Source organism: Eulemur rufifrons, chromosome 29, assembly GCF_041146395.1.
Source record: "Eulemur rufifrons isolate Redbay chromosome 29, OSU_ERuf_1, whole genome shotgun sequence".
NCBI classification, from domain to species: domain Eukaryota; kingdom Metazoa; phylum Chordata; class Mammalia; order Primates; family Lemuridae; genus Eulemur; species Eulemur rufifrons.
This window is the reverse complement of record NC_091011.1, coordinates 28128832-28142693: the sequence shown is the minus strand read 5'-3', so window position 1 is coordinate 28142693 and position 13862 is coordinate 28128832. Positions and strand designations below refer to the sequence as shown.

At 39.4% G+C, this 13862-nt stretch overlaps 1 protein-coding gene across 4 annotated transcripts in view; it reads right to left on the bottom strand.

The window, feature by feature from the left end:
• Positions 1 to 484: 484 nt before the first annotated feature.
• OSBPL3 (oxysterol binding protein like 3) overlaps positions 485 to 13862 on the bottom strand; it is a 153869-nt gene continuing 140491 nt past the window's right edge. For 3 of the 4 annotated variants that reach the window (XM_069462545.1, XM_069462544.1, XM_069462546.1), the window contains 4 exons: positions 11801 to 11945; positions 9050 to 9176; positions 7344 to 7466; positions 485 to 4240 (listed from right to left, as the gene is read on the bottom strand). In XM_069462545.1, the coding sequence (XP_069318646.1) occupies positions 4144 to 4240; positions 7344 to 7466; positions 9050 to 9176; positions 11801 to 11945 (492 nt within the window). In that variant the 3' untranslated portion in view covers positions 485 to 4143. The remainder of the gene's footprint in view (positions 4241 to 7343; positions 7467 to 9049; positions 9177 to 11800; positions 11946 to 13862) is intronic. The other variant, XM_069462543.1, reaches the window with a different exon arrangement.

Below are 13862 nucleotides of genomic sequence, written 5' to 3'. Positions count from 1 at the left end.
CATAAATATATCAACAGAATCAAATGGAACTTTAGTGAATGCTAAGGGTGTTCCTGGCATTGCAAAGGATTCAGCCTATGTATGGGAGATGAGCTGCTCATTCCTAAGGGCCAATAACCGGATGTGAATAGAAGAAGCATTTGCTTTTTCATGTTAGGACACGCAGAGAAAATGATGACATTTCCCAAGCACGCTGGGCTAGACAGAGGGGCTCCCGTCTGGGGCTCCTGCTGCCTCAGGCCCCCATTCCAAGGGCTGGGGGATCCGCATCAGTGGCATGCCTCAGAGATGTTGGGAGTGAAAGTGTGGCAAGTCTATACTTTCCAAGAGTCTCTGTGTTCCAGAATATTCCAGGGTATTCTTATTTCCAGCCCCCATTGCTTTAGGTAACCTGGTGTGTTTCTTCCTTGAAAGAGTCTTGTTCTGTCCCCTTTCAGCAGCCACATATACCCATTAATCTGGAAAAACAAAGACAATGGTGGCCTTTTTCCATGTTATTTATTCACTTTCAACTAGCTACATGAGGGGGATAAACACATTAATAGGAGCTTTTTAGGGAGGCATTGGGTAAGGAGGGGAGGGCAGGATTTAAACAGAAAATAATTTCACAAGCAGTTAAGTGGAAGATTCGTAAATATCCATTTAAAAAAAAAAAGTATCCTCTGAGGTAACAGAGGAAGATAAAATCGCAAATAAAATAGTCACTTGTGATCACTGCATTCCCCAAGACCAAAGTCTCTGAAAATGGTTTGCATTTGAGGCTGTCATGATTTGCAGACATTTATGTGACGTAGATTTCCGACACAGAAAAAGAACAACTAACACTGAGTCACAGATTAATACAATGCAGAGGAAATTTGAGCACATGAAAATAGCTATCATCTGGTAGCAAAAATAGATTTATGCTGATGTTAATATCAAAATTAAAGACATTCAAATAAACTATGCCGATACATTGGAACTAGTATTCCTAAGATCATAAGAACAATTTCTTGTTGCTTCTGCTCATAACAAAAAGGTCTGAGGAGATTCTACGATCGCCAGAGGCATAATATAACTTGTAGTGTTATGTCGTAGGCCTACCTCAAGGTTCAACAGCCAAATAAAAACTTTTATCATTTTTCTTTTAGGCTTGACATTTTTAACAGTAGAACAAGATCACTTATCATAAATCTGGAAAATACAGAGGAAGGACAGTGCTTGAAGCCCAAGCAAATAATGTATTGGATGTAATTAAAAGTAGAATAGGAGAAAACAGCAGCTCCAATGAAGTACACATTAACAAAAAACATCAGTTTGTATATTTTCCCCCTAGAGTTCCACAGGAAGCACAGGAAGACCGTGGTGCTGCTCGGACATCCTGGTACTTGTCGCCTGCAAGTGAACTCTCATCTCTAATTAGGACCAGAACCAGCCTGGCCTGGGAAGGGAACTACACGGAGGGGCTTTTGTTACCTTTGACTCAGGGAAACACCAGCCTTGGGGTGCTTTGGGGCCTGGGGAGGGAGCTGATCAGCTCGCCTGCTACACTGGAGACTGTTGGCTCCTTCCTGAATGGGTTTCCTGCAGTTTAGGGCAGTCAGTAGTGGCACCAGAAACATCATCTGAAGTGCAGGGTGGTTGCCTGCACAAAGTCCTATTTCTAAGAATTTCTGTGTAACTGACCAGAAATTTAGGATGGAATAATTAGGAAATAAAATAGAAGTTAAACTATGCATCTCAAATGGTGCAGTGATTGGCATCATTTAATAGGGAGATTTAAAGTGTAGAAAATTAAATTCTACATCAGTTCTTCCCAAATAATGCCATGTTTCTGTTTACTCCATCTTAAAAACATACAGTGTTGCAGAGATAACAATTTGGTGGGAAGGTGCTTTTGAGAAAAGGGACAGAAGGAAAAATGAAGCCATTTCCCCCTCAAGGTAGTTTTAAGCTTATGATGTCAGGATGCACCACCAAGCTGTTTAAAGTTCAGAAAAGCCCTTTGTATATGCCGGGACTGACTAGCAGATTTCTAAATCTGCATATAGTTCTGTATCATATTTTAATTCATCCCCAACCCCATCTCAAATGAAATGACAAAAGAGGTGATATTTGGTCTAGTTGTCCTTTTGATTCCAAATTAAAGCATAAGATCAATTGAAATAACTGCACTGGGACAATTAAGGAATTACCAAAAACTGCACAACAATGCTACATCCACGCAGGCTGTAGGTTTTTTGTTGCTGTTTTTTTCTTTTTTGAGCCAGCCTCTGGAGCAGGCCAATTTAACAGCCAGTATTACTAAAATTTTACATTTACCCTCACATTGTGAAAACTAGATTTGTTTTCCCCTTGAGTACCCTTAAATCTACAGCCTGCTTCCTCATGTCTGTGAACAGAATTCGGATAAATGCTTGAAAAGGAAAGAACAAAGCACATACCAAAGAATTTGTGCCGTTCAACTGCTTAGAAATGGAAATGACATTCACATTGTGTTCATCTTGGCATCTCCATAAAATGAAATAAATGAATCCCATATTTAATGAGTTGTTTTAAAATGCCAGTCACTTGCAGATTCCAAGAGGCTACAGATCCACTTTAAGTAACTCTCCATTTTGAAAATGCAATACTGTCCGACTAGCTATTTGGTATGACACTGAAAAATCGTGCATTCTTTCCCTTCAGTTTACTCTGTATTCATAACATTCTATATGCTCTGGATTTCTTTAAATATCAAAAAACGTTTTCAGGAGAAATCTTTTTACCACATCATTATACTTGATATTCCATAGGATTGTTATGGACATTAGAATAAAAGGCTTAATAATTAGGCTTTGGTTTTGACGTAATCTGGGCAGAAGTTGGAATTGATTTGATAACATAATTCAACTACTGCACAAATTATATTATTGTAATTTGAAATAACACATTTAAAGAGACAAAGTTTCCCCTTTTAGAAGTTATAATATATAGTATTCAAGACTGTTGCAAAACTCACAAAAGAGAGACATGAGTAACAAGAAATTGTAGGAAAGGGCTAAGACACTTAAAGCTTTATCAGAACACAACACAAAGGAAGAACATCAATTTTCTATGTTTGTCTATAAGGCAGATGGTCGAACTTTTTATACAAGATCTAAAATACAGTGCTTATTTAGAGGTAGAAAATACTAAAACAGTATTTAAGAAAAACATGTTGAGTTATTCAAAACAATCAGTTATTTTGCTAAAGTTTTAGAAAGTCAAATTGCTGTGTGGAATGGACTGTATGTTTTATGCTAAACTGGGACGTTCCACACTCAACAGAGATGGTGATACAGGAGGGGTCAAAACCTAGGGGTGGAGTGGGAAGCAGGAAGTAGTTTCTTAACTTGCCAAGGATTCAGCTCTCGCTAACGAGAAATTTCCCACTAGCTCTCTGGGATGCCATTACAATAATTAATGGGGAATTCTCTAATTAATGACAAATTCTCTGAGCAAGAGGGTATGATTTTGTATATAAGGCAATAGAAACTACAGGGAAGAATGGGCCGAAATGCTTTTTCTTCAAGAAGGTGCCGTATCCATCATATATAAAAACACACCCCACTAATCTTATACCCTCCCCCAATCACTAAAATGCAAATGAAAATATTCTTCAGACGCCAGCACCAGCAAAATTGTTCTGTATGAGCAATTCAAGAGCTGTCTGAGGCAAAAAGATATTTCAGCTACCAAATTAAACTCAGGTAGCTTACGCATGGGAGAGTAACCCTGGGTATTCTTCTTATTTCTTAATGCACCCGGGAGAAGTTGACTTTTTTCCTCCAACATAATTTATAAGGCATAAATTTAATTTGAATTTTCCCTAACCTTTGGAAAATTAGTGTTAAAGCTTCTTTTTTTAACCCACACGTTAACATTCAATCTTTCATTTTTATTAAATAGTTCATATATAAAAAGAAATATCAAGGTGTTCTACATTCATATAAACAATCATGATAACATTTGAAATTGTAAAGAAACCCACTGAAGAAAATATGTACTTAAATACAATGCTAAGCTAAGCACAAGTGATCATTCTAGATTATATCTTTTAAATACATAGACACAGGTTTGTGTTGCTTCAGGAAGCAAACACGGGAGAAGGACGCCAACATTTCTGTCTTCTTCTTTACTTTTTCACCACAAGACAGGATGGTCCAGTTTGGAAAAGCCAAGGTCCCTTCTAAGTTCCAAATAGGTGCCATTGCTCACCCAAGAGTCATCATGGGATTTCCTGTGAAAGATGAAACAATTTCTTGCAGACTCTTGAAAATAGTGTCACATTCTCTCTCCCTCCTCTACTCCCCACCATCACTCTCCCATGCATTCCACACCCCTGAGAACCCAGTATTGATTAGCACAGGGAATGGAGGCCTGGAAACCATTTTCATCCTTCTGACTTGAACTTCTCAATCTTAGAGGCTGAGGAAAGTGGTGCTTCTGAGAGAAGGATGGGGCGGGGAGAGTCTGACATTTATAAAACATGACTAGGATGACAGTCACTGCCTTGGGACCAATGACATAAAAGCCACACATCGACCAGGTTGTTCTTAGAAGATGATAAGTTAACACTTAAAAAAAGGGAATTGGAAGTCATAACAGTCTGAAGAGAATACTCTTGATTTACTATTCTTTGAATTGATAATATATTACATAGATCAAAATTCAAAAGGCACAAAAGGGTATATAGCTAAAAGTTTTCTTCCTACCCCTCTCTCCTAGCCCTCCAGTTCTTCTCAGAGGCAGTGATGTTATCAGCTTCATTTTTTCAGAGAAATTCCATGCCCGTGTATGCATGACACACACTCTACCCTCTCCTATTCTGACACAATGTTGTACTTGACGTAACAATAGACGTAATCGACTTTTTGACATAACAATGTATATTGGAGATCATTTCCCATTAGCACAATAAGGCAGGGGTCCACAAGCTATAGCCCAACGGTCAAATCCAGCCTTCTGCCTACCTCTGAAGTGCTGTTTTGTTGGAACACAGACATGTCCATTTATTTAAATATTATTCATGGTTGCCTTCACGCTGAACAGTTGGGTTGAGTAATTGCTACTGAGACCTTATGGCCTGCAAAACCCACAATATTTATCATTTGTTCCTTACAGGAAAAGTTTGGTGACTCTAGCAATAAGGGTCCTCATTTTCCTTTTTAACAGTTGTATAATACTCCATTGTATGGATGGACCATAATTTATCTAACAGGTACCCTATAGAGGGGTACTTAGGTTATTTTCAAACTCTGGCTATTATAAACAAAGCATATGCTATTTTCCTTGTGTGTGAGTACAGTTACATTAAAAATTTCTGTAGTTAGCACTGGTGGGTCAAAGAGTATGTACATTTGTAATTTTGACTGATACCGCCGTGTTTTTGGAAGCGAAAGTGGACGGCGTCTGTTTTCCCAACTCTCAGGAAGGCAAATTTTTATCACAATTGTTTCCCTATTCCCATAAAGGGCTGTGTTTGAAATGACCCAATCTGTGTATTAGATAGCTCACTAGTTTGAAACAAAGAGGCTCAGTTCTGCCTGAGCTACGGCTTCCAGCTAGACTTCCCAGAGATGTTTTAGTTGGTCCTTGGCAAGGGATAAAGACAACATCCAAGTCCCCACGTTCCCCTCTGAAATCTCTTTGCCAGGTTTCCAACTTGAACAGTCCCAAACAGGAACTGCTATGGCTGAACAACTCTCACTTTCTCTCCAATTTTTAAAATTTTCTCCATGCAATGCTATGATAATGCTATAGACAATCAAAAAGAAAAAGAGGAACGGCCACCTCGGCTGTAGTGGCCTTCAGCCCTTTTCCACTCGGACCCAATTCCTTCGTGACTACGATGACAACATATGTAACGTTCTACATTTTGCACTTAAATGTTAATTTGTTTCCCATAGAGCCCCACAGACTTGATGAGGTCATTTTTAATGCTTTGATGTTGGATCGAGTTGATGAATCTCCTTAACTAGTTCTTGAGACAGTTTGGTTATCCACAATTTTTAATGATCCTAAAAGGTACTGCAATGAACATCTTTATAAATGTAGGTTTTCCTTTTTTTAAAAAAATGAAACTAGATGATCTATTAAAAAAAAAAAAAGAATTGACTAGTAAAGGGTATATGTGTATAGCTATTGACTGATAAGTAAATCAATTGATTTGTCTGTTAATCTATCTATTTTTCTATCCCTTGTCTTTTTCAAAAACGAATTTAACATGTCTATCTTATTTTTAAAGTGTTTAAATAAAGTTTTGAATATTTCAGGATGTAATTCTGGCCACTTGGCCTCAACCACTAATATCCTGAATTTATGGACATGATCAGAAAGGATCTGGTAGAATCTACATCAACTTTGGAAAAAAAGAGCATTATATTTTGGAGATAAAACATTATTTGTTGCTATTTTGATGTTTTAGAATACATATTTTATTGCTGCTGATAGATTAGTAGCTAAATCCTCCTAAATGTACTTCTGGTGTCCATTAAAAACAAAAATGCAAACAAAAAACACCCCAAAAGTACCCTGGAAACAGGACTTGGGTAGACGAAGTTTGGAGTTTGCTGCTTTTCTACATATGCCTGTTTTAACATTGATTTTTTAAAAAAAGAACAAACAAAAAACCTAAAACCATATAGAGACTGGCATGGTAGTCAGAAGAGCAGGCCCCAGAGTGCGGGACATTCCTCTGGGTCCTTCAACAATCACCCGCGCTCCCTGGGCCTTTGCTGCTTCTTAGTTTAAAATAAAAGAGGGAAGTGAGGAGGTGAAGGGCTGAGGATCTTTCATGCCCCTTTAAAAATTTAAGTCTATTTTTAACAAGATCCTCTTAGCAAGTTATTTTAAAAATAACAGCAAATGTTCCAAATCCAAGCCCAAGTGCATTGGAACGTCTATAATCCAAGAATTAGACTGCTTGGAATTTCCATACTGGTAAGCAGCAGGGTGATCATTAATTATCTCTATCTTCGTGTAAAATATGTCTCTGGGGGTGGCCAACCTTAGCTATAAATTTAATAAGCTGGTCTGGCGTCTGGACAGCTCTGACAGCCTCCCTCACCGAAAGCCTCCTCTGCAGACTCACAGGGCGAACACAGGGAAGGTAAAAAAGCAGCCCTGCTCCTGCCTGAGGACAGCAAGAGGGACAGTCCAGAGGCAGGTGTCAGGGAAGGCAGGCCCTGGCACACACGAGGGGTTTCACCACTCTGCAGGAGGAAGAGCATGGGGAATGCTCCCATCTGGGGAGAGGACAGTCTTGCTCACTTTCTGCAGACCAGAAGCGTGACATGCAAGCACCATCGATCAACCAACGACCTCCCACCCCAGGCACCAACCTGAAAAACCGAGGCTGGTGCTCCACGTTATTCTCTTCTAAGACTCGCCGCCTTTCTCTCTGTAGCTGTTCGATCCTCTGCTTTTGTATTTCAGCTTCTTCTAAGTTCCCTTCTTCTAGAAACCTGAGGAATTGAGGGAAAAAAATACAGGGATATTAACTCCAAGAAAACATAACAATCATTCCCACTAAACTTGCAAGTGTTTAAGACTGGATATTCAAAATCCTCTCCTATGCCTAAGACTCCTCTCCCAATGCTTCGAACAATGTTTTGCAGTAGTCAGGGAAGATAGTATCTCACACGTCCTTCTAGACATTCTTCCTGCATATATAAGCAAATACTAATATATATTCTTACCCCTCCCTCCCTTTAAAAAATACAAATGGTAGCGAGCTATACATACTATTTATACCTTAGTATTTTGTTTTGCTTTACTTTTTACTTAACAATATATTTTGGAGATCTTTCTATGGTAGTACATGGACATCTTCATTTTTTAATAGCTGCATGATATTCAGCTGTGTAGATATACTTTAATTTATTTAAACAATTCCCTATTGCTAGACAATTTGGATTGTCCCCAATTTTTTTAAGTGACAATATATGCTGCAACGAATGACCTTGTACATCCATTATTTTGCACATGAGTAAATAGGAGAAATCCGTAGGAGAAATTTCTAGAAGTGGGATTGCTGGGTTAAAGGGTGAGTTTGTAATTTATGTATTACCAAACTGCCCTTTATGGGGATTACAGCAATTTACATTCCCATGAGCAATGTTACGAGAGAGCCCTTCTCTCTCTCAGCCTCAGAGTGTATCAAACTTTAGAATTTTTGCCAATCTGATAGGTTAAGAAATGGGATGCCAACATAGTTTTTAAAATTTGCATTTTTCTTATTATGAATGAGGCTGAGCATCCTTTTGCACGTATAAGGGACATCTGCATTTCCTATTACGTGAACTGTTCATTGTCCTATGTCCATTTTTTCTAATGTGCTGATCTATTACTTGATTTCTAGAAGCAATTCATGATGAATTGCAGATGTAGACTTCTCAGGTGGTCATTTTTCTTTTGACCTTATATATTCTTTTATTCATTTTGCCATAAGGAAGGGTTTTCAGTTTCTTTTTCTTTTCTTCTTTTTAACTAATACTTAGCTCATGAAATGTTTGTTTTTAATAAAGCCAAATGTAGTAATCTTTTGTGGAGGGGGGCCTCTGGATTTTGAGTCTTAATTAGAAAGGCCTCAGGGGCAAGATTATTATTTCCATTTTGCAGAGTATGAAACTGAGGCTGAGAAAGATGAAGACTTATCGCATGTCACACAGCTTGCTAGCAGCTAGAGCTCAGTGCACCAAAATAATTTAAATTCGAGGGGCCCAGGGGAACTGCATGCTTTTCTCTCTTTCAAATGCTCAGTGAGTTCTTTATGATTGCATGCAGCAAAACTCTTCAAAATCAACACCTTTTTTTTGGCATTTGATTAGAAACAGGACTTTACTGAAATTACAGGCCATGCCCCACATAGACCTAAGCTGGGCTCCATTTTCTGCAAGACACAATTGCTGAAAGCCCCCCTACACCTCTCTACTCCGGATGACATTTTCTACCTCTCTCGGGTGCTTCTGCGGCCTGGGGGTTGTTAATAAGACTTTTTGTAGAGTTTTACATCTCTGGAGAGAAAAATCTTTAAAAAAATCCTTACCTTTGGTCTGGCCTAAATCGAGTGTCAGTAGGTGGCAATAAAGACTTTGACAACAGATCTATTTCATTTAATTCTAGCGCAAACTGTGTGAAGCCATAGTATTGTTCATAGCCTTTCGGCATGGGATCTAAAAGAAAAATAAATCATTCATCCTTAAATTGCATTTCATTTAGGTTACATTTTAATTCCTTTACCTTTTTCATCTCAGACTGGCTACAATTCTTCTCTCTCGGCTCTAAACTGCTCCATTTCTATTAAAATATTCTGACTAATGAACAGATACTGAATATTTCTCTCTAAATTTTCTTCTCTAGAAGTTTTCTTCTGTCTACAGGGATATGGTCTTCTTTGCATGGTCAGATTAGCAAATTTATGCAATGCTGTGAAGCTTAGGTACTGTTTAAGCTATGAAAATAATTTTGATATTAAAATAAACACGCTAAAAAGAACCCTGGGACCATTTTTCCTGACTAAGAAGACTCTCATTCTAGAGAATTCATTTTTTATTTGAGTGATGTCAAATTCTCCTGCAACTCTGTCTAGCACCTAGAATAGCCCTGAACCTATAGCAAGTGCTCAATAAATGTTATTATTTCCTTCCATTCCTGCCCTTCTTTTTACCAACCCTTGCTCCCCCAAATTTTACATCTTTAACTTTAAAACATTAGGTACATTGCCCTTTCTTGAATTCCAGCTAAAAATCAAGCTAAACATACCCAAACTTACATATTGGGTAAACCAAACTCAGACTAATAAAATCCACTCAAAACCTCTCATTGTTCACACACAACAAATTAATACATTTCCTCAGATCCATTTTTAGAAGCTTCAGAAATCCTCCTTGTAACTAGTCTGATTCTCTGTATATCTTAAGCATGAAAATAATAGAAAAGCTTCCTGTCGTGAATTCAAAAAACTACTCCAGCTCCCCAACCACCAGAGAGTGAAGATAGTGGATTTTCTTATAGATGGGCCAGGATGCTCACGGCCAACACAGAGACATAAAGTCAAGAAATAACATGCAAACTTCAACAGTGTTGCTTTGTCAAGGCACTACTTCAACACCAAGAGAGGATGGCAGTTCTCGTCTGTGATACGTGCTTTAAGCAAAGGAGAGAGACTATCTCATTTGCAAAATCTCACAGGTACCTCTGAAGCTAGGAAGGCTTCCATGGTATCAATTCATTCTAGCTTGGTGGCAACTCCTGCGATGGTGGAAGGTGTGGCTGCCACCCACTGACAGAGCCACTGTTGGCTGCCTGCTCTACCATCATTGCTCTTTCTTACTTGCTAATGGAACACTGATGCTATGTGGTTGGCATTGTACCCTTGCCAGGGATGAATCCAAACCCATCAGAATCACTCCTGCCCGCTCTGTTGCCCATGATTGGTTCCCAGTTGGGTCTGGACCCACTTTAGGCTGATGTGATGTAAAGACACATTTGCTGGGGGATCTTAGGATGTATTGCATTCCTACGGAAAGAGAGTTGCAAGAGAAGAAAGCTGTTTTGTCCTCCCCTTCTTCCATGCTTGGTGTGCTGTCACGCAGAGATGTGATATTGAATCATGACAACCATTTTACATCCATGAGAGGAAACATCACAACCCACTGGGACCGGCAGAATGTGTCCTCACTGACCTGTGTCCTTCACACAGGTAACCCTGGAGCCACCCACCCCTCACTTATTGCTAAGTAACAGCACATATCCTAATGGTTTAAGCCACTAGTAGAATGTTTTTCTTTTCTTTTCAGTAGGGATTTATCAGCTTAAAGTGTCCTAAGAGATATATCTCAGAACAATGGTTTTACAATATGACTGGGACTTGGAAACAACATATTTTTCAGATTAGAAAATGGAATAAGGTGCTAAAATGTTATGGGGACATTCTGATGAAAGCTGGGGCTCCCTAGCCCTTCTCCCCACAGCTGCCTCAAGGGCTCAGCATCCTCCTGAATGACAGGAGAGATCAGAATGGTGTTGGGTCAGCCTGGGGGATCCCTAACTCCTGTAGCACTTCCAAGCCACTGTTTTTCCAGCAACCCTTTCCTCTTTGTCCTTACTCTGGAATGACTTCTTGTATTTTACTGATATTCTTCTTTCATAATGCTCAGCATCGGCCGGGCGCGGTGGCTCACGCCTGTAATCCTAGCACTCTGGGAGGCTGAGGCGGGTGGATTGCTCGAGGTCAGGAGTTCGAGACCAGCCTGAGCAAGAGCGAGACCCCGTCTCTACTAAAAATAGAAAGAAATTATATGGACAATTAAAAATCTATATAGAAAAAATTAGCCGGGCATGGTGGCGCATGCCTGTGGTCCCAGCTACTCGGGAGGCTGAGGCAGTAGGATCGCTTAAGCCGAGGAGTCTGAGGTTGCTGTGAGCTAGGCTGATGCCACGGCACTCACTCTAGCCTGGGCAACAAAGTGAGACTCTGTCTCAACCAAAAAAAAAAAAAAAGTGCATAATGCTCAGCATCATCATGTGTGTGGACTGGAAGACTCCCTCTGAGAATGCCCACGGATTAGCAGTGGCTTTGAGCAGGACCCAGCAGCCCAGCAGAGGTGTTGCTGTAGCCATGATGCGGAGTTGGAGGTAGGATTAGAGGAATGAAAGAAGGACCAACATCTCTAACCTAGTTCAAAGCAGGAGAGGCTGGAGGCCACAAATGGACACTGCCCCCTGCCCACCGTGGCTCCTCTTGCCACACCCACCCACCTGGCCTTGCTTGGTGTCCACGAACCCGGTTACTCACTTGCTCTCCAGACACAAGTGGATGAGGAGGAGCCGCCGCAGTAGATGCTTTCGTGCCATTTCCCAAACAGCCGATGCACGGGTTTTCCACTCCTGTCAAATACCGTGCCTTCGATCTCGTGGGCGTTGGTGCTCCAGTATTTTGCCTAGGATTCAAATGACAATTGTGTGCTTAGTGCTTTGGCATCAGCTTATTACAGATATCAAGAAAAGAAAAGAAAAGAAAAGAAAAGCAAAGCAAAGCAAAGCAAAGCGAGGCGAGGCGAGAGAAAGAACCGTAAGAGTGGTTCTATACTGCATATAATTTGCCAGTTCTGGGTTCTGTTCCTTTATAATTAACAAAAAAAAAAATTGTGCACAACATGTTTTAAAATATGTATACATTGTAGAATGGCTAAATCAATCTAACTAACATATGTATTAACCCACATGCTTATTTATTTGTGATGAGAACACTTAAAAACTACTCTCATCAATTTTCAAGTATACAATACATTGTTATTAATTATAGTCGTTATGTTATACAATATATTTCCTGAACTTATTCTTCCTGTCTAACCGAAATTTTGTATCCTTTGCCAACATCTCCCCACTGCTCCCCTCACTCTCCCACAAACCCACATTAACCATCATTCTACTCTCTGCTTCCATGAGTTTTTTAAAGTTCCACGTAGGAGTGAGATCACGTGGTATTTGTCTTTCTGTGCCTGGCTTATTTCACTTAGCATAATGTCCTCTGGGTTCATCCATGTTGTCACAAATGACAGGATTTCCTTCTTTGTAAAGGCTGAATAGTATTGCATTGTGTATATATACCACATTTCTTTATCCATTTATCCATCGACGAACACTTAGGTTGCTTCCGTATTTTGCTGATTGTGAATAGTGCTGCAGTAAACATGGGAGTGCAGATATCGCTTCAAAACACTGATTTCATTTCCTATGGATATATACCCAGTAGTGAGATTGCTGGATCGTATAGTAATTCTATTTTTAAGTTTTTGAGGAACCTCTTCTCCATTTTCCATAGTGGCTGCACTAATTTACATTTCCACCAGTGGTGTGTAAGGGTTCTCTTTTCTCTATATCCTCACCAAAACTTACCTTTCATTTTCTTGATAACAACAATTCTAACAGATGTGAGATGATATCTCACTGTGTTTTTAATTTGCATTTCCCTGATGATGAGTGATATTGAGTATTTTTTTCATATATCTGTTGGCCAATTATATGTCTTCTTTTGAGAAATGTCTATGCAGATCCTTTGCTCATTTTTAGATCAGCTTTTTTTTTTTTTTTTTTAACTACTGAGTTGGGTTCCTTGTATATTTTGTATATTAACCTCTTACCAGATGTATAGTTTGCACGTATTTATCCCATTCTGTAGGTTGTCTCTTTACTGTATTGATTGTTTTCTTCTCAATGTGGAGCCTTTTAGTTTGATGTGATCCTATGCGTCTATTTTTGCTCTCATTGCCTGTGCTTTTGGGGTCATATTCAAAAAAAATTATTGCCCCAATCAATGTCATGAAGCTTTCCCCCCTGTGTTCTTACTTGGTAGTTCTACAGTTTCCAGTCTCATGTTTAAGCGTTTAATCCATTTTGAGTTGATTTTTTATGTGGTGTGAGGGAAGCTTCTAATTTCATTCTTCTGCATACGGATATCCAGTTTTCCCAACACCATTTACTGAAGAGAATGTCCTTTCCCCATTATGTGTTCTGGCCATCTTTGTCAAAAACAATTAAGTGTAAATGTGTGGATTTATTTCTGGGTTCTCTATTATGTTCCACTGGTCTAGTGGCTGTTTTTATGCCTGGGTTTTGGCTTTTTAATTTTAAATCATACCTTTAGTTATTTAAAAAAATTAATGGTTAACCCAACATTTGTGTAAGATACATTTTTTTCTACTTTTGCCACATACAATGTAGAAATAAAGGCTCAGTTCTACTCTTAGGCGTCAGCCAAGTAGTGTGGTTGACCCGCAAGCTCCCTTACGCAACAGCCATCCCATGGCTGCCACTGTGCCTCTTCCAGCACGGTGGCTCTCACTACAGCAACTTAA